Raw genomic sequence first — 24,064 nt, forward strand, 5'->3', positions numbered from 1 at the left:
ATATTTTCAGAAAGCCTTTGACAAGGTACCTCACCAAAGGCTCTTAAGTAAAGTCATTTGTCATGGGATAAGAGGGAAGGTCCTCTCATGGATTGATGACTGGTTAAAAGACAGGAAACAAAGGGTAGGAATAAAAGGTAAGTTTTCAGAATGGAGAGCGGTAACTAGTGGTGTTCTCTCAGGAGTCCATACTGGGACCAATCCTATTCAACCTATTTATAAATGATCTGGAGAAAGGGGTAAACAGTGCAGTGGCAAAATTTGCAGATGATACTAAACTGCTCAAGATAGTTAAGACCAAAGCAGACTGAAGAGCTTCAAAAAAGATCTCTCAAAAACAATTGATTGGGCAACAAAATGGCAAATGCAATTTAATGTTGATAAATGTAAAGTAATTCACATTGGAAAAAATAATCCCAACTATACATGCAAAATGATGGGGACTAATTTAGCTACAATTACTGAAGAGAGAGATCTTGGAGTCATTGTGGATAGTTCTCTGAAAACATCCATTCAATGTGCAGCAGCAGTCAAAAAAGCAAACATGTTAACAAGAAGAAGGTGATCAGAGAGGAAGTGCGTCCCCTACTGGATGAAGCAGGTAACCTAGTGACAGATGACGTGGGGAAAGCTGAAGTACTCAATGCTTTCTTTGCCTCTGTATTCATGGACAAGGTGGGCTTCCGGACAAATGTGCTAAGTAACGCAAGATGGGATGAAGATGGACAGCCCTTCATGGATAAAGAACAGGTTAGGAACTATTTAGAAAAGCTAAACGTACACAAATCCCTGGGTCCGGACGTAATGCATCCGAGGGTACTGAGGGAGTTGGGAAATGTTCTAGAGGAGCCTTTGGCCATTATCTTTGAAAAGTCATGGAGATCGGGAGAAATCCCGGATGACTGGAAAAAAGCAAATGTAGTGCCCAACTTCAAAAAAGGGAAGAAGGACGATCCAGGGAACTATAGGCCAGTAAGTTTTACCTCAGTTCCTGGAAAAATCATGTAAGGGATCCTTAAGGAATCCATTTTGAGGCACTTGGAAGAGAGGAAAGTGATTAGGACTAGTCAGCATAGATTCACAAAGGGAAAGTCGTGCCTGACCAATCTGATTAGCTTCTGTGATGAGGTAACTGGCTCTGTGGATGTGGGAAAGTCAGTGGATGAGATATACCTTGACTGTAGCAAGGCTTTTGATACGGTCTCCCACAATATTCTTGCCAGCAAGTTAAGGGAATGTGGATTGGATAAATGGACAGTAAGATGGATAGAAAGATGGCTAGAAAGCTGGGCCCAGTGGGTAGTGATCAACGGCTCTGTGTCAGGATGGCGGTCGGTTTCTAGTGGAGTGCCCCAAGGTTCGGTTCTAGGACCAGTTTTGTTCAATACCTTTATTAATGACTTGGATGAGGGGATGGATTGCACCCTCAGCAAGTTTGCGGATGACACTAAGCTAGGTAGATACGCTTAAGGGCAGAGATAGGGTCCAGAGTGACACAGACAAATTGGAGGATTGGGCCATAAGAAATCTGATGAGTTTCAACAAGGACAAGTGCAGAGTTTTGCACTTGGGACGGAAGAATCCCAAGCATTATTACAGGCTGGGGACCAACCAGCTAAGTTGTAGTTCTGCCGAAAAGGACCTGGAGGTTACAGTGGATGAGAAGCTGGATATGAGTCAACAGTGTGCCCTTGCAGCCAAAAAGGCTAATGGCATATTAGGGTGCTAAATTAAGAAGAGCATTGCCAGCAGATCCAGAGATATCATTATTCCCCTTTATTCAGCTCTGGTGAGGCCACATCTGGAGTATTGTGTCCAGTTCTGGGTCCCCCACTACAAAAAGGATGTGGACGCATTGGAGAGGGTCCAGCGGAGGGCAAACAACATGATTAGGGGGTTGGAGCATATGACCTATGAGGAGAGGCTGAGGGAGTTGGGTCTGTTTATTCTGCAGAAACAAAGAGTGAGGGGGGATTTGATAGCAGCCTTCAACTTCCTGAAGGGAAGTTCCAAAGAGGATGGTGAAAGGCTGTTCTCAGTAGTGACAGATGGCAGAACAAGGAGAAATGGTTTCAAGTTGTGGTGGGAGAGGTCCAGGTTGGATATTAGGAAAAACTATTTCACTAGGAGGGTAGTGAAGCACTGGAATGGGTTACCTAGGGAAGTAGTGGAGTCTCTATCCCTAGAGGTGTTTAAGTCTCGGCTTGACAAAGCCCTGGCCGGGTTGATTTAGTTGGGATTGGTCCTGCCTAGAGCAGGGAGCTGGACTTGATGACCTTCTGAGGTCTCTTCCAGCTCTATGGTTCTATGATTAGGGGTTTGGAACGGGTCCCTTATGAAGAGAGATTAAAAAGACAGGGACTTTTCATCTTCGAAAAGAGAAGACTAAGGGTGTATGTAATAGATGTCTATAAAATAATGACTGATGTGGAAAAAGTGAATAAGGAAAAGTTATTTATATTTATTACCCTGAAATCTATAGAATTCAACATAACATAAGAACTAGGGATCACTAAATGAAATTAATAGGTAGCAGGTTTAAAACAAACAAAAGGATGTTTTCCTTCATACAGCACACGGTCGGTGTGTGGAACGCTTTGCCAGAAGAGCTTGTGAAGATCAGGACTTTAACAGGGTTGAAGAAAGAACTAGATAAATTCATGGAAGTTAGGTCCATCAATGGCTATTAGCCAGGGTGGGTAGGAATGGTGTCCCTAGTCTTTGTCAGAGACTGGAAATGGATAACAGGAGAGGGGTTGCTTGAAGATTCCCTGTTCTGTTCACTCCGTCTGGGGCATCTGGCAGTGGCCACTGCCAGAAGAGAGGATACTGGGCTAGATGGACCTTTAGTTTGATGCAGTATGGCTGCTTTAATGTTCTTATGATGTTTGCTTTTTTGCAACAGTGTTACATTGTTGACCCATATTTGTTTTGTGATGCACTATGACCCCTAGATCCTTTTCTGGAATATTCTCTTCTAAAGAGTCATTTTCCATTTTGTACATGTTCAATTAATTGTGCCTTTCTAAATGTAGTACTTTGCATTTTTCCTTATTGAATTGCATCCCAGTTAATTTAGACCATTTCTCTCTGAGTTTGCCAAAATCAGACTTCTTTAAAGTCATTGTCTTTATTCTGCTGTTTTCCCTTTTTCCTTAGAATAGGGAATTCTTAGGTTCATGATCACTTTCACTGAACTTTCTCTTATAGTTATAATATTGATGTACTTCACTGAAACCTTGGAAAGGATTGAATTCTGTAGAGTCTGTTGAATTCTATAGATTTCAGGGTAATTGCTATTACATTTCTGTTGACCCCATTGGCTCTATCCTTATTACATTTTATAGGATATTCTCAAAGGAGTTAGTTTTTCCCTTTGCCCTTTTCACTTCTTTGGCCACAATTCTGTATTCTGTTTTTACCCCCCTGGTTCTTAAATTAATTTTTAAAGACAATGCATTTTAAAACCTGACTGCCCATTCTGTGCAATCTTCATCTAACAACTTTAAAAAATAAATCTAAGACTTGTTGTCCTTTGTGATGTGAGAACTCTGTCTCTCCCTCTCCTACCTTGCTATAGCAGTGATGTGAATAGCTTATTTTCCTATTGTGCTAGACAATAAATCCTATGGACTGGTTATCTATGGCTTTAAAAGACATATAATTTTTTTCCTCAGCAAAATTAGGGCAGAAGGGAAAGGCTCACCGGCTACCAACAACATAAATGAGAAACATGAAGCAGTACAGCGGGTGTCAATTCCAAATGGGAAAGGAGTGTGTGTGTGTGTGTGTGTGTGTGTGTGTGTGTGTGTGTGTGTGTGTGTGTGTGTGTGTGTGTGAGAATTCCAAATGGAAAAGGAGTGTGTGTGTGTGTGTCGGAGGGCTGCTATTTCCTTTGTTGAACTGCTCTGTGATTTAATTAAGGGCAGTGCTTTCTTTGTAAATTATTTTATAACACTTGGCTTAGACTGATATTCCACTTCTCAGTTGCTCTTGTTTTGTTTTGGAAGACGTAACACTTTCTAGGATGTAGAGCTTTTTTAGTTCTAATACAGGCTTCTGAGTTTCATAAACAGTTTTTTGCTGGCAGAGCATTCTGGTTTCTTGGGACTCGCTGCCAAGTGTGTTTTCCAGTTGACTCAGAAGGTCATTTGTGCTGAATTCAGCCATCTAACTGTTCCTTTTCATTTAACCAATGAGCGAACCTGCAGCACTATTTATCCCTTCCTCATGGGAACAAATGCAACATGGTTAAGTTCTCAAAACATACTGTCTGACACCAGATATAAATGTCTTGCCAAATCAACAATGATAGGATTTCTGTGGAAGCAAAGAGTGTAACTAAATGAAGCATTAGATTGATTAGCCACAGCATTGGTTCGGGAATTTCTCTTATTCACATATCTCTAGTTAAGAGTCCATAGTGGATGTACATGGATGCTCAGAATAGGGAAATCCCTCAGCTCACTGTCCTGTTGTGATGCTGTGTTGGAAAATGGTGATTTATACTCTCCCTTTACAGACTGTAATTGGAATATACCGTATTTTCCGGCGTATAAGGCGACTGGGCATATAAGACAACCCCCTAATTTTCCAGTTAAAACATAGGTTTTGGCCTATACTCGCCGTATAAGACTACCCCCCCTTCTGAGGCAACACCATTTAATAACACCAGCCCGCTGGATGTGCCCTAATACAGTACAATAGCTTCGGCTACATACAGAACGTCCCTGTGCTGATACTGTATGTACCGCGCTGAGCCAATCCCAGCAAGCGGTGTATTCTATTAATGCATACAAAGCCTGCTCGGATTGGCAAAGGTTGTAATAGCCCGCCTCTCTGACTCAGCCAATCCGAGCAGGCTTTGTATGCATTAATAGATGACACCGCTTGCCGTGATTGGCTCCGCGCGGTACATACAGTATCAGCACAGGGACGTTCTGTATGTAGCCGAAGCTACAGTATGTTTATACCTGGCGTATAAGACGACCCCCGATTTTTGGGGGATGTTTTTTAGTATAAAAAGTTGTCTTATACGCTGGAAAATACGGTAATATTGTTCTTAGTGAGCACATCTGAAGAAATCTAATTGGATCTCCACAATGTTTACTTTGTGCTGGTGATTTTTAGTACTCTCCTTTTCTTAATTTATTTAATTACTTTTCTCTGGCACTCATCACCATGCTATTTGAGCACAGAATCTCTTTAAATACATAATATGTCACACACAAATGGAAAATATTATGTCAGTTGTCTTGAAATTATAGTAATTGACCATGGGAAGAATCAACTATGTGTCACATTCCTCCTCACTAAACCTGATCAGCACAACTGTAAAACCATATCTTCCAGTCCTTCTCAATGCAAAACTCCCCCAAAGTAAGGGCTATAGAGAAGGCAACAGTTCTTTTCTTCAGTGTCAGATAATCTGTTTGTCTGTGCTTCTTCCTTATAGCATTCTGACAGTTGTTTCTCTAACCCTCAGGTTATCATAAATGAATATACTGCTCAGCTTTTACTCTTGGTAAATTTAATTGCTCTCTGATTAATACCCTTATTTCTGTGTGAACACAAAAAACATATTCAGATACTTGAGACAATGTGTTGGAAAGCCACTCAGGATGTTCCTGAATTAAACTGACTAGATCGTTATAGGACCAAACCAAAATGCTATTAAATAAACTTGGTAGACCATTTATATTGATCTCCACTGAGCATTTTACATGGCAGGATACAATACTCCTTCAGAAGATGTTTCTATGAGGACCAAAGGCTTAAAGTTGCACAACACACTAAGCCATTCTGAAATCTCTATATTGTTAACTATAGATTTTTTTATTGAATGTCATAGGAGGCATGCTGATCTTTCTGATTTTCTTAGTCATCAGCAGGACGGAAAAAAATGTATCAAGAATTTACAGAATACAGTTCAATATTAATTGCTGGAGAAGGTTGTATTTTAGATTTGGGGAAAAAAGAGTAGAAACCACAATGTGATGCTGTTGCTTAGTTTAAGTCTTCAGTAAAGTACCCTGAGTTACCATAGCTCATTAAGAGGACGCATATAAGAAAAAGCATTTCCCATGCATCTTCTTATGCACCTGGACATATTTATTTTGAACTTACATTATGTTTACCAAGCATATTGGCTGATTCCCATGAGATATCTCTCCCTAATTTATAGTTAATTAATTAGATTGTTTGCAGGTGATATAGTGCTGGAATAACACTTAAATGACACTTTACATTAGGGATTTTTTTTGTTTTGTGATCAAAAGGCACATAAGAGATTTGTACCACAAGCTCTAAGCGTGTTTTTCAGCAGACATGTAATTTTTCATGTGGCGACGCCTCAGGAAGACATTCACAAGTCACTTGAATAGCAAAGCATCATAGTCAAACACCTTGCACATAAAAACCCCAGAAATTGCTGAACTGGGTCTGCAACCTACATTGACCTTGTCATGCATTGTGTTATCACATATACTATTGATATCTCAGCAACATAATTTTATTCATCACATTTTCTTTATCTACTCTTCTAATTATCTTTGAATACCTTCACTGGCTTCCTATCTTCAACACTCAGGCCATGTCTTCAGTACGTGGGAAGGTCAAAGTCAGATATGCAACTCCAGTTATATTAATTATGTAGCTGAAGTATAAGTACCTTAATTCAAGTTTCTCGTAGCCTCCACAGCTGGAGGTCGATGGGAGCAAATGCTCCTGTCCAATTACCTTACTCCTTGTGAGGAGCAGGAGTATCAGTGCTGATGGAGGCTCCCTCTGAGTTTGTTTCTGCAGCTCTTTACTATACCCACTAAATCAAATCCCAGAAGATCAATTGGGGGCAGTGTTGATCTTCTGTGTAGCGAAAACATGGCGTCAGTAAAACATGTTGATTCCTTTCCCTCTTCTATTATCTCCTCCTCTGATAGGCCTCTTTAAAGTCCTCTACTTACTCTGTGTATCCTTTTGCCTTTTGTTATCTTTCGTAGTGACCTTTTTACTTGTGTTTCTGTCTTTTCAAGTGCCAGTTAGTCAAACTTTTTCCTTTCTTTCAAATCCCTTTTAAAACATGTATTTCTTGTGATGTTATTAAGCAGGGATCATTCTTAGATATCTCCACCAATACTTGAAAGATTATATGAAAATATACTTTATTCACAGCATCTAAAGAGGTTGTTAAATTAATGGGGGAACTATAAATGCAGAAAATATGCACATTAACAGGCAGAACCAATAATAACAACTTTCACCAATGGTAAAACCACAGGACCAAAATCTTGTTTATCTTGTAGGAGAAATCTCAGTGAAATCAGTAAGACTGCTTGTGTGAGGGCATGTCTACGCCAGGAAATTGTTTTGAGATAACTTGTTTAGAAATAATAACTCCCAGATAACTATTTCGAAATAGCATGTCCACACTACAGGAAATCTTCAAAATTAGTCTGAGGCAGGTTCCCTGAATGTGGACACGCTACCTCGACTCAAAGCTCCAGGAAGCACTGGGGAGTAATTACTTTGAATGGCTCTGGGGAGTAGTTATTTCAAAATAGTAGCATTGGAATGTCCATAGCTTATTTTGAAATAACTGTTTTGAAATAAGTATCATTCCTTATGGAAAGCAGGAGTTATTATTTTAAAATCCAGTTCCTTATTTCAAAATAATGGGCTTGGTAGTGTGGACACTCTGCTTGTTATTTTGAAGAAAGGGGAATTATTTCAAAATAACTCCCTAGCGTAGACCAGAGCTGAGTTAAGATGACCAGGATTTAAAAGTGAATGAGAATAATCATAAAGTTGAATAAATACTATAAAATGCTAACTATTTATTAGTCTTGATAATATTTCTATATTTACATACCTCCAATAGAAAAGACACATTAAACTAAAGACTAAAATGGATCTGTATGATGGAATTGATAGCTCTTTTTGCTTTGATGCCTTGAACACATTTATACAGGCCCATAGTAGCTATTGAACTGCTGTGTTGACTGCAGAATTCCTTTATATATTTTGAAGCAGCACAGTACTCTTCTGGACACAGTGGCCTTTGGTATATATATAGGCCATTAGAATAATAATGGTAAACAACTGAATATCGTGACACTTTCTCTTGCTACTGTTAGCATTATTCACACACTTTCATTTTGCTTTTTCTTTAGAGGCAGGATACTCAACAGCTGTGGCCACAGACATAGCATATTTGGCAGCTGGAGGACACGGATGCCAGACTCTTGAATTAACCCATAAACTGTAAAATACTGATTTCTGGAAGCAATGTTTGGAGCTGTTGCTAGCAGAACTTCTTAGCTTAAAAAGAAGAACCTGTTGTGACAGAGTGCCTAGCCCCTGTGAATGAAGGAGGTCCAGCTCCCCTGTGCCTGCATGGGTGCTCCCATTTAGTGGAGATGTATCTGGGGGTATGAAGGACTAGGGAGAATCAATTAATTGGATAGGAAACTGAAGGAGATCCCCGGGGAAAGCTGTTTTGAGCAGATAGCTCTCTGAAAGCTGTTCCTGGGAAACAGGAGGAATGGGCTATGTGACTGTATTTGGCATTAGGATAAGGCAGGGGGAGCAGTAAGAGGGGTTTGCTAATGTCGACAGAGAACCAGCACAAAAGGACTTCAGAATACTAAAGGCAGGAGGAGCAACAGCAGAAGGATATGTTTGTTAGCTACAAGATGGGAAGCTGATGCCAAGGGTCAGAGAGGGCAGTGGAAGGGCTTACCTGCCGATATTTATAGGCTAGAAACCTGGACACAGAGAACAATGAAAGTGTCATGGTGTGGGGAAGTGCCGTGTGGTCCCCAAGTAAAGATGATCTCCTAGCAGAGAGTTGAGAGGCTCCAGCTGGGAGGAGGTAGGTTGTACTCAAGCTGAAAGCAGGGGGTAAGGAAGGGAAGGAGGGACGTTCTACCAGAGAGACACAAGAGAAGAGAGGCTGGGGCTATGCTGAGGAGGTGTAGTGTGCTGGGGAGCTAGAGCATGATGAGAGATGCTGGGGCTGTACATTGTATATACTGTTTGGACTGTTATGTAATTCTGGCCATGGGACATGTTTTGTTATCATTTATGTGCATGGGACTTCTATAGTATATGAACTCCACAAGAGTCATTTGCACTAAGAAAGACTGTTTAGACACTTAGTCATGCTGAGACTTACCAAAGAAAGGTGCTCCAGTGAGGGCCCCCCATTGACACCTCTACAGGCTCTTCACCTGGCTTCTATTCTGAGACTTGTATAGTTTTCCAAAAAGTTGTTATATTTATAAGAAGCACACAGTATCTTTATATGGGGAAAAGGCAATTTATTAAGAATACAATGGCAAAGCAGTTAGCATATGCTTTTATAGACACACACATGCTGCCCCACCAATTGATGTTATATTTACCAGTCCATGCTCCATTGCCAACCAGATTGACCATGGACGGAGGGGCAGGGGTTATATTGGTCCAGATCAATGCTTCAGTCATGGCAGGACGTACACCAAAAACTATGGCAAAGCAGCTCCTTTTTATAGCAGTTTTTCTTCATTGGGATTATAAGTTTTGCATTATCATGCTGTTTTTCTGTTGGTATTTGTTATTTTTGGTTGTATCTCTTGCTCCTTATCTTCTTTGTTCTGCCATGCTAAGCTAGTTTCGATCACGAATATCTTGTTCCGATTGGTAAATGCTTGCTCTTTCCCTCGGCATCCTGGGTTGTGAATCTGCCCTCTTTTATGTGCAGTTATCCTTGGCGCCTCTTGTCAGTTGTTGGGTCCTCCCCCTTGCTTCTAGTTCGATGGTGACCTTTAAACTTCTCTCTGATACATTCTTCCCTCTCACATACACAATTAAATGGCAAACAACTTTTTAAAAGACCAATACGTTCTTTTGCTATACTATATTACAATACCTACTTCAGAACTAAAAACAAAATAATAAACATAAAAATCTAAATTTATTTCTACCTGAAAATAGTTTGGCAGAATACACAACATAAAACACATTGGGTACGTCTAAACTACATGGCTCCATCGACGGAGCCATGTAGATTTGTTTGTTTGGCAAAGAGAAATGAAGCCGTGATTTAAATAATCGTGGCTTCATTTAAATTTACATGGCTGGCTCGCTGAGCCGACAAACAGCTGATCAGCTGTTTGTCGGCTCAGCGCACTAGTCTGGACGCTCCCCTGCCGACATGAAAGCCCTTTATCGACCTCCCCGGTAAACTTCATCCTACGAGGCATAACGGGGAAGTTGATAAAGGGCTTTCAGGTCGGCGCGGGAGCGTCAAGACTAGCGCGCTGAGCCGACAAACAGCTGATCAGCTGTTTGTCGGCTCAGCGCGGTAGCCATGTAAATTTAAATGAAGACGCGATTATTTAAATCGCGGCTTCATTTCCCTTTGCCTACAACCCTTATCTACATGGCTCCATCGATGGAGCCATGTAGTTTAGACACAGCCATTAAGACTTAGTACATGAAGACTTGAATGCTTAGAATGTCACTGAAATAGGAATTTTTCTACTGCAAAGTGGACTGGTTCTATCTGTGGCAAGAACTTCTTGCCTGTATGTCCATAAGCATCTTTATTTTTATTGTAAATCTTTGTACTGAAATATATGTAGCCTAACAAGTCTTTAGCTATGCAACCCCATACAAATACCTCTATGGATCCTTGAAATGGTTCTCTCAGAGCACAGAGGGGTGACTGAGCAAAGTCTTTGACTACAAACACATCCCACCATTTATAGCTATTCAGATTTGCATTCTTTTGTCTGGGTTTTTTTGGATTTTTTTATTTGTTTTTTACTGGTTTTAAAAATGTATGTGTCTTGCTTTTCAGTCTTTCACAAGATTAAGGAAATCTCAGACTGAGAGAATGTCATGAGAATGTAATGTCAGCAGATTTTGGCATAATCATATCCCAAATCCTATGCCCAATGGATCTTCAGACACAAAATGTGATCTGAATACTAATTCCAACCTCATTATTTTTTTTCAATTGAACGTAACCGACTCAGTCCATCTGAAGTCATCTTGATAATCTTGATAATCCCGATAATCCCATGTACTGTTTATTGTACATGTAATTATGGGGCAGATTGTGGGGATTGCATAGTGTGCTGATCTTTGTGGTGCCTTTGATTGTCATTTGGCAGAAGATAGATCAGCTGCATTTTATGCCTAGTTGCTTATAGCTGATCCCTGGTTATCATTAGCATGACTCAGATTACAATTCCCTGTCCATGCCCCCTTTTTTCCATGGACATGCTTCTGACACACCACATGTATCAGGGTACCAAGAAGGCATAAAGCCAACACTTCACTACCCAGAGATTCCAACATAAGATGAGTGAGAGAGTTCCTCAGAAAACTGGCCAGCCCAAGCATGAAAAAACTGTCTTGTGCTACCAGAGTGAAGCAAAAAGCAAAAAAAAAAAAAAAAAAAAACACATCAGAAAAACAACATAAAAAAAACCCACCCCAAAAAACCATTAACAGGCACCAGGATCTGTTGACTTCACAGGGAAGTGCATATGTAAAGACAGAACTTGTCCTATAGCAATATTCCCTTTTTCCCCCAGAGTGACGATTGAGCTTGAAGAGTTTTCGACGTGTAGTTAGAAAAATATGTTTTGTGATAAAGCTGTAGCTCAATAGAGAGAAATAAAAAGATAACCAACCTGTGATTACATAGTATTCCCCTAAGTTGGCTAGCCAAGAATTTGAATTTAATCAAGAGTTATTGCTATAAGATTAAATAAAGTCATAGTAGTTGTAAGTGAAAACAAGCGACCAAAACACCCCACAAAATGTCATCAAGGAAAGAGTATTTTCATCTACAAAACAAATTTGCATAGCAAATGATTTCAGGACTCTGAGAGGATGCTGCATCTCCAGTATGTTAATAACCTAAGTGATTTTATTCCTTAATCAATTTATTTCAGTGCTTAGAAAAATAATCCACTTTTGACATTGTCTGACTTATTTTAAGTAATGTGTTATGTAACTTTAGAGGTAATCAAAAGGATATCATTCAAATTCCTAGCATGCTGATGATCATAGAAACCTGTTTGTCTTTGCAATATGTATTGCACAAATATTTTATCAATAGTTTTCAAAAGAGAACTGGACCAAAAAAGCTTTAATTGAACATTAAATTGCTAGACGAAACAGTCAATCCTTACCCAAAAGCAATGACTAAAGGCCTTTTAGAACCCTTTACAAAAATTAAAGAATGGAAATAGCCAATTAAGAATTCACTTTACCTTACAATCTCAAAAAATAATCTCTCTCTTTATGCTTTCACATAACATTAACTCTGTCCCAAGAGGCAATACATTTATAAATGTATTTATAAAACATTTCTGTACATAGTAATGGTTACATATATGATGTAATGGAAAAATGTGCATTGATTAATGATGTATGTTGAAACAATTCATAAATGTTAAACTGTGGATCTGAGTTAACCTTGTCATAGGAAGGTGTAAAGCGTTGCAAGGTCAGGGTTTGGTAGTGTCATGAGACCCTGAAGCCCCAGGAAAAGGACAATTTTCTATAACATGCAAAAGGAGGGGGCTACTGTTTAGAGGGATGTGATATTGAGAGTGGCCACTGGGGGCAACAGGCCCAAAGGGGAGAGCTATCCTGCAGAGTGCCCACTAGGGGCAGCTGTACCACCAAGAGAGTGGCCGGCAGGGCTGGGGCTCCACCATCTTGCCTTTGAGCACACCAGGTAAGTAGCCTTCGTGCCCTCCTACCCTCTTTCCTCTCCCAGCCATTGGCCATAGAGCCAAGGACCCCAAAGTGGGTGGTGACTCCATTTTAATGGGGTCACCAGGGCCTGTGTTAGGCTTGCTGGGACCAGGCCAGAAGCCCAAACTCCATCCCCAACTGAAATAGTGAGGGTCAGGCTGCAGTCCCTTCTGCCCTCCCCCCCCCCACCTCCACCCTGGGGGGCAGAGCTTGATCTCCAGCCATCTTCCTGGGTCATGTAGTAATTTTGTAGTCAGAAGGAGGTTGTTGTGCAATGAAATTTGAGAACCCCTGTGCTAAGATGATCTTAATATAATTTATTGACATTCAGTTTATGCATAAACAGAATGGAAAAAATGACATTTTATTTATTTTGTCTTATTTTGGGTCCGAGTAGGTTTCACATTTAATCTCACTTGCATATGTTATTACTAATGCTAATTAGTTCCATTTTCAAAGACAATTTAAGATTATTAGTACATAGCCTTTAAAATTGCAGCTGATTGCACAAATATAATCTCTAACTGTGTATGTTATAATTTGAATATCATAGATAAAATGTTTTAAGCAATTTGCTAAACTTATATTTGCTAATTAAGCAGAACCTCAAATTATTTTCATTTACAAACAGGTTATAGTCTCATTTCTAAACTTAATGCTATATGAGTTGAGGTAAATACAATGCCGTTTTCAGCATGGAATCAGAACATTGAACTTAACGAGCTGCATTCCACATCAGAGCTACTTTCTGATCAATTAAAATAAGGGATGTCTGCACTACAGCATTATTTTGAAATATCTTATTTCGAAATAGTTAATTTGAAATAAGATATTTCGAAATAACGCATCTACGCACAAAATGCATTTTGAAATAGCGTTTTGCTATTTCGAAATAGTGCATCACACTGATTGGACACTGAATCGTATTTAAGGCCAACTGAAACAGGTTCCAGCAGGGCATCAGGTCAGTAGTTACTTTCTGCGGCTGCTGCCTGAGGCTATCTTAGGTCTGTGCTTAAAGGGACCCACCTGGACAGTCGGTTGGCAGCTTTCCCTGTTTGTTTGCCTACCTCACTGAGGGATAGCAAATGCAATTTTGTCTCTGGCTGCTTTGGTTGCCCTGACTCGGGACACCACAGCACTCAGCACCATGGAGCCAGAGCTCCCCTGAGCACTCTGATGCTCATTTTGGATGTCTTGCTGCAAGCCTGGCAGCAATACCTGGAGTCTGCCTCGCAGCATCTGATGCAGTCTGACCCCCAGGCCCTCCTGGGGAACGAGGAGGAGCAGCAGCAGCGCCCGGACACCAGCGTGCCCTGTCACATCTGACATCTGGACACCAGCAGCAACTCGTGGGACCACATGGTCCTGGAGCACTGTGGAGACCAACAATGGACCCAGAACTTTCCCCTCCCTAACCCCCCTTTCTGATGCATGTGGGTAACAGGCCAGGGCCCCTGTGTGGCAGCCAGCCGGGGCCACATGCCCAGGGTGGCACGGCACATGCACAGGTTGCTGCGTGCTCCGTGGTCAGCAAGGCCCACACGTGCGGTCCCTGGTCTCCCTCTCTCCCCACTCCCACCCCGCATAAGGGGACAGTGATGGCACTCACATGTTGAGGTCTCCCTGGCCTCAGATGACACCGGGGATATGTCTGCTGTGATGCCTCGGAGGTCCTGGGTGAGTGCCATGCTCCCTCGGGGCTCCTGCGACTCCTGGCCATCGTCCTCTTCCTCCTCCTCCTTCTCTGTGCCCTGCTTAGGGCCCTTTGCCCCAGGGTCGATGACCGCCTGTAGGGCAAGGACCATCTGACCCCCCAGAATGTGGTCCAGGGCATCATAATAGGGGCAGGGATCTCGGTCAGCCCCTGGTTGGGAGCTGCCCCCTGAGGCCCTGGCATAGGCGTACCGCAGCTCTTTGATTTTCATGCAAACCTGCTCCTGGGTGCGCATGTGGCCTTTGGTGGCCAGGCTGTCAGCCATCCGCCTGTAGACAGCTGCATTCCTGCGTCTAGTGCGGAGATCATGGACATTGGAGGCTTCCCCCCAAACCTCAATCAGGTTTATACCACTATACCAGGAAGGCGCATGCCTTTTGCGGTCCCTGGCAGGCTCCTGGGAGCTGCCAGCCTGCTCCTGGGGAGCGGTGGAGGTCTGGGTGCCAGTGGGTTGCTGGCTCATGCTGGGCTAGGGGCAGCGACTGCTGGCTCTGTGCTGGCAGGTTTTCAGCTGGTACAGGCAGAGTATACCCCTTTAAGGGCTCTGGGGCTGGGGGGGGGGGGCGGAGCAGAAGAGTTTTCCTGGTTTGGCCCAGAGTGGCCACCAGGGCACCCTGGGAAGGGCTGGAGGCCCCCTATTTTGCAATAAGAGTCTGCACAGTGCTTATTTCAACTTAGCTATTTCGAATTTTGCGTTATTCCTCGTGGAATGAGGTTTATAAATTCGAAATACGTGCTCCACTATTTTGATTTAATTTCGAAATAGCGGTTTGGCTGTGTAGACACTAGTAAAGTTATTTTGAAATAACGGCTGTTATTTTGAAATAACTTTGCTGTGTAGACATACCCAAAATGAATGCCATTTTTATTAGTGTGACATGTAAGATGAATCCACACACTGATGTAAAGGAATGTGATGTTAGACTGGGTAACTTTTACTATTATCCAAAAACATTTCTATTTTACTATTCTTACCAATTTTAATATTTATGCAGCAAATTGAATGTAGCATATACATTGTGTTAAAGACAATTATAAATATTTTATAACAAAAGTAGAAACATTTTTTGTAGGACAGGAAAACTTTAAAATCAGAGTAAGACATATCTCTGAGAAAGGGAAGAAATATGCAGATTCTTAAATTTGGTCTATATTGTTTGCAGAAAAACATTAAAAATCATCTCTACTGATTCTGCAGCAGAAATTCATTGCCTGTATTCTATACTGATTTTTCTATTAATACTTTATATAGTAACTTCAGTAGATAACAATTACATCTGTAATAGTTTACAAATTATGATTTTGGTTTAGTTTCCCAATTCCGTATATTGAGATAGTAGTACAAGTTATTTTTTAATTTCTGACACAGTCAAAACCAAAATCTGAAACTGATTGTCAAATTGTATTTAAAGTCATTTGTTGCTGTTGCAGCATTTTACTCTTTATTTTTTCTCTGTTTGATTTAAGAAATTGTGCAGTCTGTAAAATATTTATCAACAAAACTTCCAAATTATTTTGTTAATGTAGATGGACCTTTACTCACTAAGGGTATGTCTACACTACAGTATTAATTCGAGTTAACTTAATTCGAAATAGTTAATGCAAATTAAGCTAATTCAAATGAACACATCTACTCACAAAACCTATTTCGAAATAGGACCCTGAACGGATGTTAAGGCTGGCCAGAACCAGTGGCGGCAGGGCATCAGGTTAGGACTTAATGTGTGGGGCTGCTGTCTGAGCCTAACTGAGCTCCGTGCTTAAAGGGACCCTACCCCCACCCCGGACAGACAGTTCTTAGGGTTCCCCGCTTGCTTGTCTACCTCGATGAGGGACAGCAAAACAGTCCTGTCTTGGAGTGCCCTCAGTGCCCGCACTTGGGACACCACAGCACTTAGCCACATGGAGCCAGAGCTGCCCCTGGGCACGCCGGTGCATCTCGTGGGGTCGTTGCCATCAGCCCGGCTGCACTTGCTGCCGGTTGCCATCCACAGGGTCCATCAGGAGGCTGTCAGGATCCAGGAGGCCCTGCAGGAGAGCGTCCACCCCGAGGAGCTGTCAGAGCCACCCCAGTCCTCCCCACCGGGGGCTCATGCCCCATTCGTCCTTCACGTCCTTCAACTTACCCTTCCCTAGCCTCCCCTTCCTGAAAAGACACGTATGTTCAAAAATAGAAACTGGGTTTATTGAACAAAACTGGGAGGGGATGAACCTCTGGGGAGACTGGGAAAAGGAGGTGGGAGAGAGGTAGAGGGTGGGAGATGGGAGTGGGAAAACCTGGGATGAGGGAGCTGGAAAGGGAAAGAAGGGGGAGGAAGAGCTCAGGGCCCAGGGTTGAGGGTCTTGCCGGACCAACTTGATTTTCATGCAAACCTGCTCCTGGGTTCGCATGTGGCCTTTGGTGGCCTGGCTGGCAGCTATCCTGCCATAGACGGCCACATTCCTCCGTCTAGTACAGAGATCATGGATGTTGGGGGCATCCCCCCATACCTGAATAATGTCCATGGTCTCCACCCTGGACCAGGAAGGCTCCCGCCTTCTCCAGCCCCTGTGAGGCTCCTGGGAGCTGGCAGACTGCTCCTGGGAAGTTGTGGAGGGCTGGCTGCCAGTGGCTTGCTGGCTCATGTTTTGGGGCCACTGGGTCAGGGGCCCCGGTGGCCACTGCTGACTCTGGGCTCGCAGGTTTGCATGTATAGACACTATTAAAGTTAATAGCTGTTATTTTGAATTAACTTTGCAGCGTAGACATACCCTAAGAGCATGTTTTAAATCTGACCTTGGTCCCCTGGACTGACACTGCTTCATTGTTTTAATATGTATCAGAATTATAAACTTAACTTACAGTTTCAGGGTGATATTACTTGTAAAAAAGTCACTTTGTGAATTCGGAGTAATAGATGAAGAATTTCTTGAGAAGTTTGGTCGTTATCTTTTCTCGCATCAAAAATGCATTAAATCAAATGTAGTGGTCAAATTTTGTATCCATTGGCTTCATAGGAACACATAATTAGTTTGAATTTCACTTTTTCCAGAATAAATTATTTTGTGTCTAGCATGAGGCTGGTAGGGAAATATCTACACTGCAATTAAAAAAAAAACACACACACAGTGACACTGAGTCCTCGAGCCTGGGTCTGCTGACCTGGATTGCGGGGCTATAAAATTCCAGTATAGAGATTCAGGCTTGATGATCAGAGAGGGTCCCAAAGTCCAGGCTCAAGCCCGAGCCCAAACATCTACATAGCAATTTTATAGCCCAGTGGCCCAAGTCAGCTGACTCACGCCAGCCATGGCTGTGCTACCAGTCTTGTCTCACAGTGTGGCTGTATTGTAGGTGTTATGCAAGTATCATCACAATGAAAACAGATTTCATGGTAGTCTGCCAAAAGCTTCCAACCCTTTACATACTAAAGCTTATCTAATAGTCCCAGGTCTAATTTCTTAATGTTGCTTGATCTGTTTATGAATATTGGCACTTTTTCATATTTCCACATATTCTTTCAAGCTTAATCTTTTTATTTGAAATCTGTCCAGTGATCTAATGTGGTTTGCTGGAACAGAAAAAGAACCAAGTATTCATGAGTTCTTTTCAAATTCACATGCAGTGAAAACGTGTTATTGTGGTTCCAGACTGCTCTCAAATGATCTACTCCAAATGTTTTGCTACAGATATGCTTCATCAAATAGAATTGCAGAATATGGAATCCAACTTATTTCCTGAAGGCATTAAACGTGTATTAAAATGATATTGCAGTAGAAGTGTATTGTACCATAGCTGGCACATAATGTGCTAGTTTGGTATGTAAATGGTTCTCCTGTTAACCACTTCAGATAGAGAAAAGAACATTAAACCATTCTTTCTCTTAAAGAAGCAAGATATTTCAATTTGTTAATTTTAATGTTAACAAAATTCTGTTTAGTTTTAACACCTCCTCGCCAGAAAGTGGTTTTCTGTTAATAGCATGTTGAAACTGAGCTCAAATTATGAAAAGGACATTGATTGAATTATATTGCCTCGCACCCACCATCATTCCTCTTGCATGGCTGAGTTCTTTGATGTATCACAATTTAATAGATCACCAAAGGCTAGATGGTGTGTTTTCAAAAGTGCTCAGTGCTGGATTGACTCTGTGCCCATTTAAATAATTGAGGTTTTTAAACTGCAGAATTTTGTGCGTTTCTCCCCTTTTACTCTCTCTACACATCATCTGTGTTTCAAGTGCCCAGTGTACTGCCGCAACTCATGCTGTGTTGTTCCTGTAAATGAGCAACCTCATTTTCAACTATGCCCCTCCCTCTTGCTCTGCTTTGTTACAGATATGCTTCTACTCTTTGATCCTCTTGTTAACCTCTACTAAATTAAGCCCTTCCCTCCTCTTCTATAGCCCACTACTAATCTATCAGCCCCATTCAAAACATTCCAATCCTGTTCTATGTGGATACATTTTGCAACTCTCTGTGCTGACTTTTTGTACTTCTGAGACCTCCTCTACAATGTTCCCTCTACAACATGCCAACTTGCACACCTGAATGTAACTCATCTAACATCTGCTGGTTTCTAGCTTACCTACTGGCTTGACAACTGGTAGCAGGAGATGTCTGTTCTATTAAACTAGCAGAGGGTGAAGAAAGTGTTCTGGCATTCCACAGAAGGTGTGAGATGTGAATTAAAGATTTTTAATGATATTTATAGAGATGGAAAAGAAAGTTATTTCATTTCAGTTTCTTTTCAAAATACTCCAAATTAAACTGCAGAGCATGGTAAATGGAACAGTCCTAAACTCAGAATCTCATCATAAGTGGCGAATTTAGCCAGCTTGCAGCTTGCCACTAGTCTTTTAAAGGCTTCCCTCTTGTGATCTTGTGTTTCAGAATCTAAGCTTTTATCTAAAAACATTGTAGCCTTACAGTTGTGAAGACTTCCTTCAAAATGTGAACTTATATAGTTCTTTAGACAGCAGGAAACTGTAGCTCTATCAGAGGTGTGGAGTGTCCCTATTCATCTTAGTGGTGAATCAGCCTACGAATTCTAAAAATGATTATTTGAAAGTCAGCCGTGTTAACTATTTCACTGGTGATTAAAATGAAAAAAGAAGACGGGCAATCGCAGTACGTAGTTTGAACTTTGAATTGTGTCTCAACTAGAGCTTTGTTTGTGGGGACAATTTGAAGACTGGAGTTCCCCCCTTTTCCAGTTCATTCCCTCTCACTAATGGAAGACCAAGTGTCCATGAAATGGTTTTGTGATAAAGTAAGTCTGTTCCCAATTTCAGTATGTACAGCCAGACGCAAGATCCACTGAAAGCAAAGGTCTGAAGTGCAGGCCTGGGGGCAACATTGACAGCGAAGAGCTGGTAGAACCTTTTTCCCAGGCAGTTTTGACATGCTTTAGGGATGGAGATAAGTAGAAAACCCATCTTTAGGGAACACTGCAAGTTGTGGCATTTTTACCTATAGCTTGCTCTTTCTCTTTTCTAGTGTGGAAAGAGGCAAAAAGTGGTGAGACTTTTTCACATGGTATTTGTTAATCTCAGGAACGGTCCCCAAGGAGGGACCACCTGAGATTCCAATGGACAGTTTAAGAATCTCCATGTCTAATCAGAACTGGATTGGAGAAGAGGGTGTGTATTCTTCTCTCAAGAAATCATCCGGGATCTCAGACCTGAAGCTAAGTGTCTGACGTCAGGGCAGCTGACAACTTGCCAGGCCCCAGAAGGATAGGAGTCTTGTTCATAAGGGACACTTGATATTACATCACAATCTACATTACATCTTATTTAGAAAATACTGGACATTTATATTTTCTCATTTATATATTTTCAATTTGTTTCCTGAACAGAAAGCTCAAATGTTGGACTGTCCAGTTCAAAACTGGACACGTGGCAACCCTATTGATACTTGTACACCAAATTTTAGGGAGGGTGGGTTGACGTTTTAAACCTGGGTAAAATGAGGTTTAAAATGGAGACCATAGAACCTGAATCTGACCAGTGCAATAACAGCAGATACCCACTGTAAGAACCCAGAGCAGAAATGGTTAGTGTAACTACAGGAACCAAGTTTATGACAAAGTAAAATGAGTAGGCTTTTTTGGTCTTTTTTAATCAAACAGTCTTGCTGATCTAAATTAATTTTTTTGTAATTTCTGTAGGGCCTGGAATTTACATTTTGTGTTAAAGTCCCGCAAGGCATAGTTAGAAAGTAGACTTGCTTTTAAATAAATGGGAAAATACTAATTCAGCTAACTGTGTTTATTCTCATTTGGGTCATTAAGAGTAGTTCAGTTACCATATGTATAGTGTAGAAACCCTGGAGCTACTGAAATGAGAATCTTAAAAATGTAGTTTTATATTTGCTAGGAAACCTCAGTGCTACTTTAAGGTTAGAGAAGAGAGAGAGAGAGAGAGAGAGGTATATCTGTTCATCTGTATTTTGTTTAGACATGTTTATCTTAATTTGTCTTAAGTTACCTATCACTAGATTCATTCTTCACACTCTGATCAATAGTCTTTCAACTCATTCCTTAATTTGGTTTCTTTTAAACTCTGGTTTGAGGCCAAGAGTATGTTTATATAGTGTATTAGAAATTTCTTTCTTTGCTTGGCAACAATTCAGTGGATTTTTCTCCAGTCCGTATATGAACTGACAATTTTGTAGGTTTGTGTGTGTTTTTAAGATAGGTCCTTAACTTTTACATATATCTTGATAGCAATAATATTACAATACTAGCTTGGTACCTTTCTCTATCGGTTACCTTTCTCTATTGGCTTTGTTTGTTGGTGGCAGTGTGAATGCAAGAAAAGGAATTTAACAAGTTAAAATGTTTCCTCAAGTGCAACTGAAATATTCTTTCATGGGTGACCATAGTCAGAACTTATTGTTTTAGGGATTCCAATGGTGCTTCTGAATGTAAGATACCATAGACTCTGAGTCATCAATATACAGAAGGTGAGTTAAGAAGTTCGAGGGTTATTTTTAAAATGTATATGGTGGTTACATTACTTCAAATATAAGTTTTACATTACATTGCTACTGGTGTCACTCACACTTTTGAAAATTCTCATTGGCTTTTAGTAGAATTGAATCTGCTAAGCCTATAATTTCCACTAACTGCTGTTTGTGAAGATGACATGGGATATCTTCAAGGAAACAGCATAACATCTGTTAAGTCTTAAAGGATTTTTGTTGACAGAGGAGATTTAAGGTTGAGTCTAGGGATGGCAACTACATAAAGTCCCTGGTATAACTTTTAACTTTTTGTAAACCAGAAGCAGAAAAATGTTTGCTTTCTCTCTAGATAATGTGTGATTTGGTGAGTCAGAATTATGTTCTATTATGAATCCTGGGAGGCAGGGCCTTTCTTAGCCATATACAGAACACACAGCTGCATACAGTACCAATAAATTTGGGACCCTAGGGCACTTGAGTCATGCATATTCTTGTGCCTCCATGGAGTGAGCAGCAACAGCTTTGGCAGCCAGTCTCATCCCCCAGTTTCCCTGTGGGTTGCATCCAGCCTTCACTCACCCACTCCACCTCATTGGGACTGGAACGGGGCCAAGTCTCCAGGAGGGGAGGACCTGGATAGGGCTGGGGCGGGGGCGGGGGCGGGGGGGGCTGAGGCTAGAGGCAGGCATAAGGCTGAGAGTGGAACAGCACCAGGAACCCATGTAAAATGTGTGGGTGCTACTGCACCCTCCCTTTCCCATACCTATGCCTCCTTGCTCTTAGAATAAGGCTTGCAGTATATTATCTATCATCTTCACTTCTAGGTCCTCCATGATACAGATACCTCCCAAAGTTTCTTGAGAGTCTTGCATGGCATCCTGAGATGTCCATCCAGTTTCATGCGAGGAAAATGACACTAGACAATTAGGATATTTTTTTAATGGTCTTAAGACACCAGATATAAGTAGGAGGGTTTACAGTATAAGGATAGATGTGTTCCACAAGAAAGTCCCTGGCTTTCTCTGAATTACATGGGAAACTTCTCCTTTTTTCAAATTCACATCCCTTTAGCAAATGACATGCATCTACCCTTGCTATTGCTACAGTCCTTATGCTTGTTTGGTTCAGAGGGGAAGCATGTTTGCTCTGTTAACTGCTACAGACATGCTTGAGTTTATTTTAGTCAAAATATTTATCTTGCTATGCTCATGAGAGCCTTGAAAGCTGGAATTATCTGCCTCATCTGAGCCAGCTGTGCTTATTCCACTTGCGTGTTCACTTAGTTGTGTAAAATAAGCCTTGCACAACTTACTACTTGGGAAATGGTTAAATTTTGTACAATTGGACAACATGCTTCTCTCCAAATTCTGCCCTCATACCTCTACCTGGCACATTGTGGACCTCTGTCTTCTTAGTATTCCATGCTGATGAATAAATGTGCCATGGACCTTGCTCAGAAGAGGCATGTTACATGGTACTTCTGCAACATTTGACCATGGGGACCCTTGCAGCATAGTATATGGTAATCACTCTGACTTCCTGACAGCCTGCTAGTAAATCATTGTGGCCCAATTTACTGCTGCTAATCCTAAACTATGAAGACTTTTGAATTTGCCCTTCAATTATGGACAGCTGTCAAGAATAAAGGGTAATGACATGTTTCATTTCAAGAAATGCAAATATTACATTTCATGTTATGTGGAGTATGTTGATTAAAATCACTCAGAAGGCACCAGCAGGAAAGAGTGTTAGATGCAGCAGCACTTACTGTAGGAATATGTGAATGAAGAACATAGATGGTCAGAGGAAAAAAATCTCCATGAGGGGATTGCAGTCCAAGTCGAGTTCTTATTCATGAGGAGACCTTTTGTTTCAGTATGGAACACAAATCTAAATTAGCATATACAAGTAAAAATGATGCCATGCCTGAGAAATTTGCTGTTCCCAGTGCGGTATGTATGTAAAATGATTTTTACCATCTATACAAGCTTATTACTTAAATAAATTAATAGCTTTTGGAAGAGTACATAGTTAAGGATATGTACATATTAAATAAATACATGTTATGGATAAATTGTTTATATTATGTTAATCCTAAAGGGCACAATATGCTGATGATATCCAAAGCTCTTGCTTTCATTGATTCAATGACAATGTCATCTTACCTTGTGTACACAAGTATGCCATTGCTATTAGGATTCTTTTGGACTTTTTTATAGTGTGGATTTTCAGCACTTAGTCCCTCGGAGGTAGCGTGGTCAAGTGGCTAGAACTCTGGTCTTAGATAGCACTCAAAGGGTACGTCTACACTACAGCGCTAATTCGAACTAACTTAGTTCGAATTAGTTAATTCGAACTAAGCTAATTCGAACTAACGCATCTAGAACTAAAAACTAGTTTGAATTAGCATTTTGCTAATTCGAACTAGCGCGTCCACACTGATTGGACGCAGGGGCGCATTTAAGGGCAGCTGAAACCGGTTCTGGCAGGGCATCAGGTCAGTAGTTGCTTTGTGTGGCTGCTGTCTGAGGCTATCTGAGGCTCGTGCTTAAAGGGACCCCCCCGGACAGCCGGTTCTCAGCTTTTCCTGCTTGCTTGCCAACCTCGCCGAGGGACAGCAAAGCGTTGGTCTCTGTGCCCATC

At 41.2% G+C, this 24,064-nt stretch overlaps 1 protein-coding gene across 7 annotated transcripts in view; it reads left to right on the forward strand.

Annotated features, from left to right (window-relative positions):
• The window catches only part of CCSER1 (coiled-coil serine rich protein 1), a 1,130,035-nt gene that overhangs the window by 742,352 nt on the left and 363,619 nt on the right, over positions 1-24,064 (forward strand). The window contains exon 10 of one of the 7 annotated variants that reach the window (XM_075929604.1): positions 8,169-10,141. The exons of the other annotated variants lie outside the window; for them this stretch is intronic. Coding sequence (XP_075785719.1) covers positions 8,169-8,204 — 36 coding nt within the window. The 3' untranslated portion in view covers positions 8,205-10,141. Of the gene's footprint in view, positions 1-8,168; positions 10,142-24,064 lie in introns of those variants that run through there. 7 annotated transcript variants of the gene reach the window in all.

This window comes from Pelodiscus sinensis, chromosome 5 (genome assembly GCF_049634645.1).
Source record: "Pelodiscus sinensis isolate JC-2024 chromosome 5, ASM4963464v1, whole genome shotgun sequence".
In the NCBI taxonomy this organism is placed as follows: Eukaryota; Metazoa; Chordata; order Testudines; family Trionychidae; genus Pelodiscus; species Pelodiscus sinensis.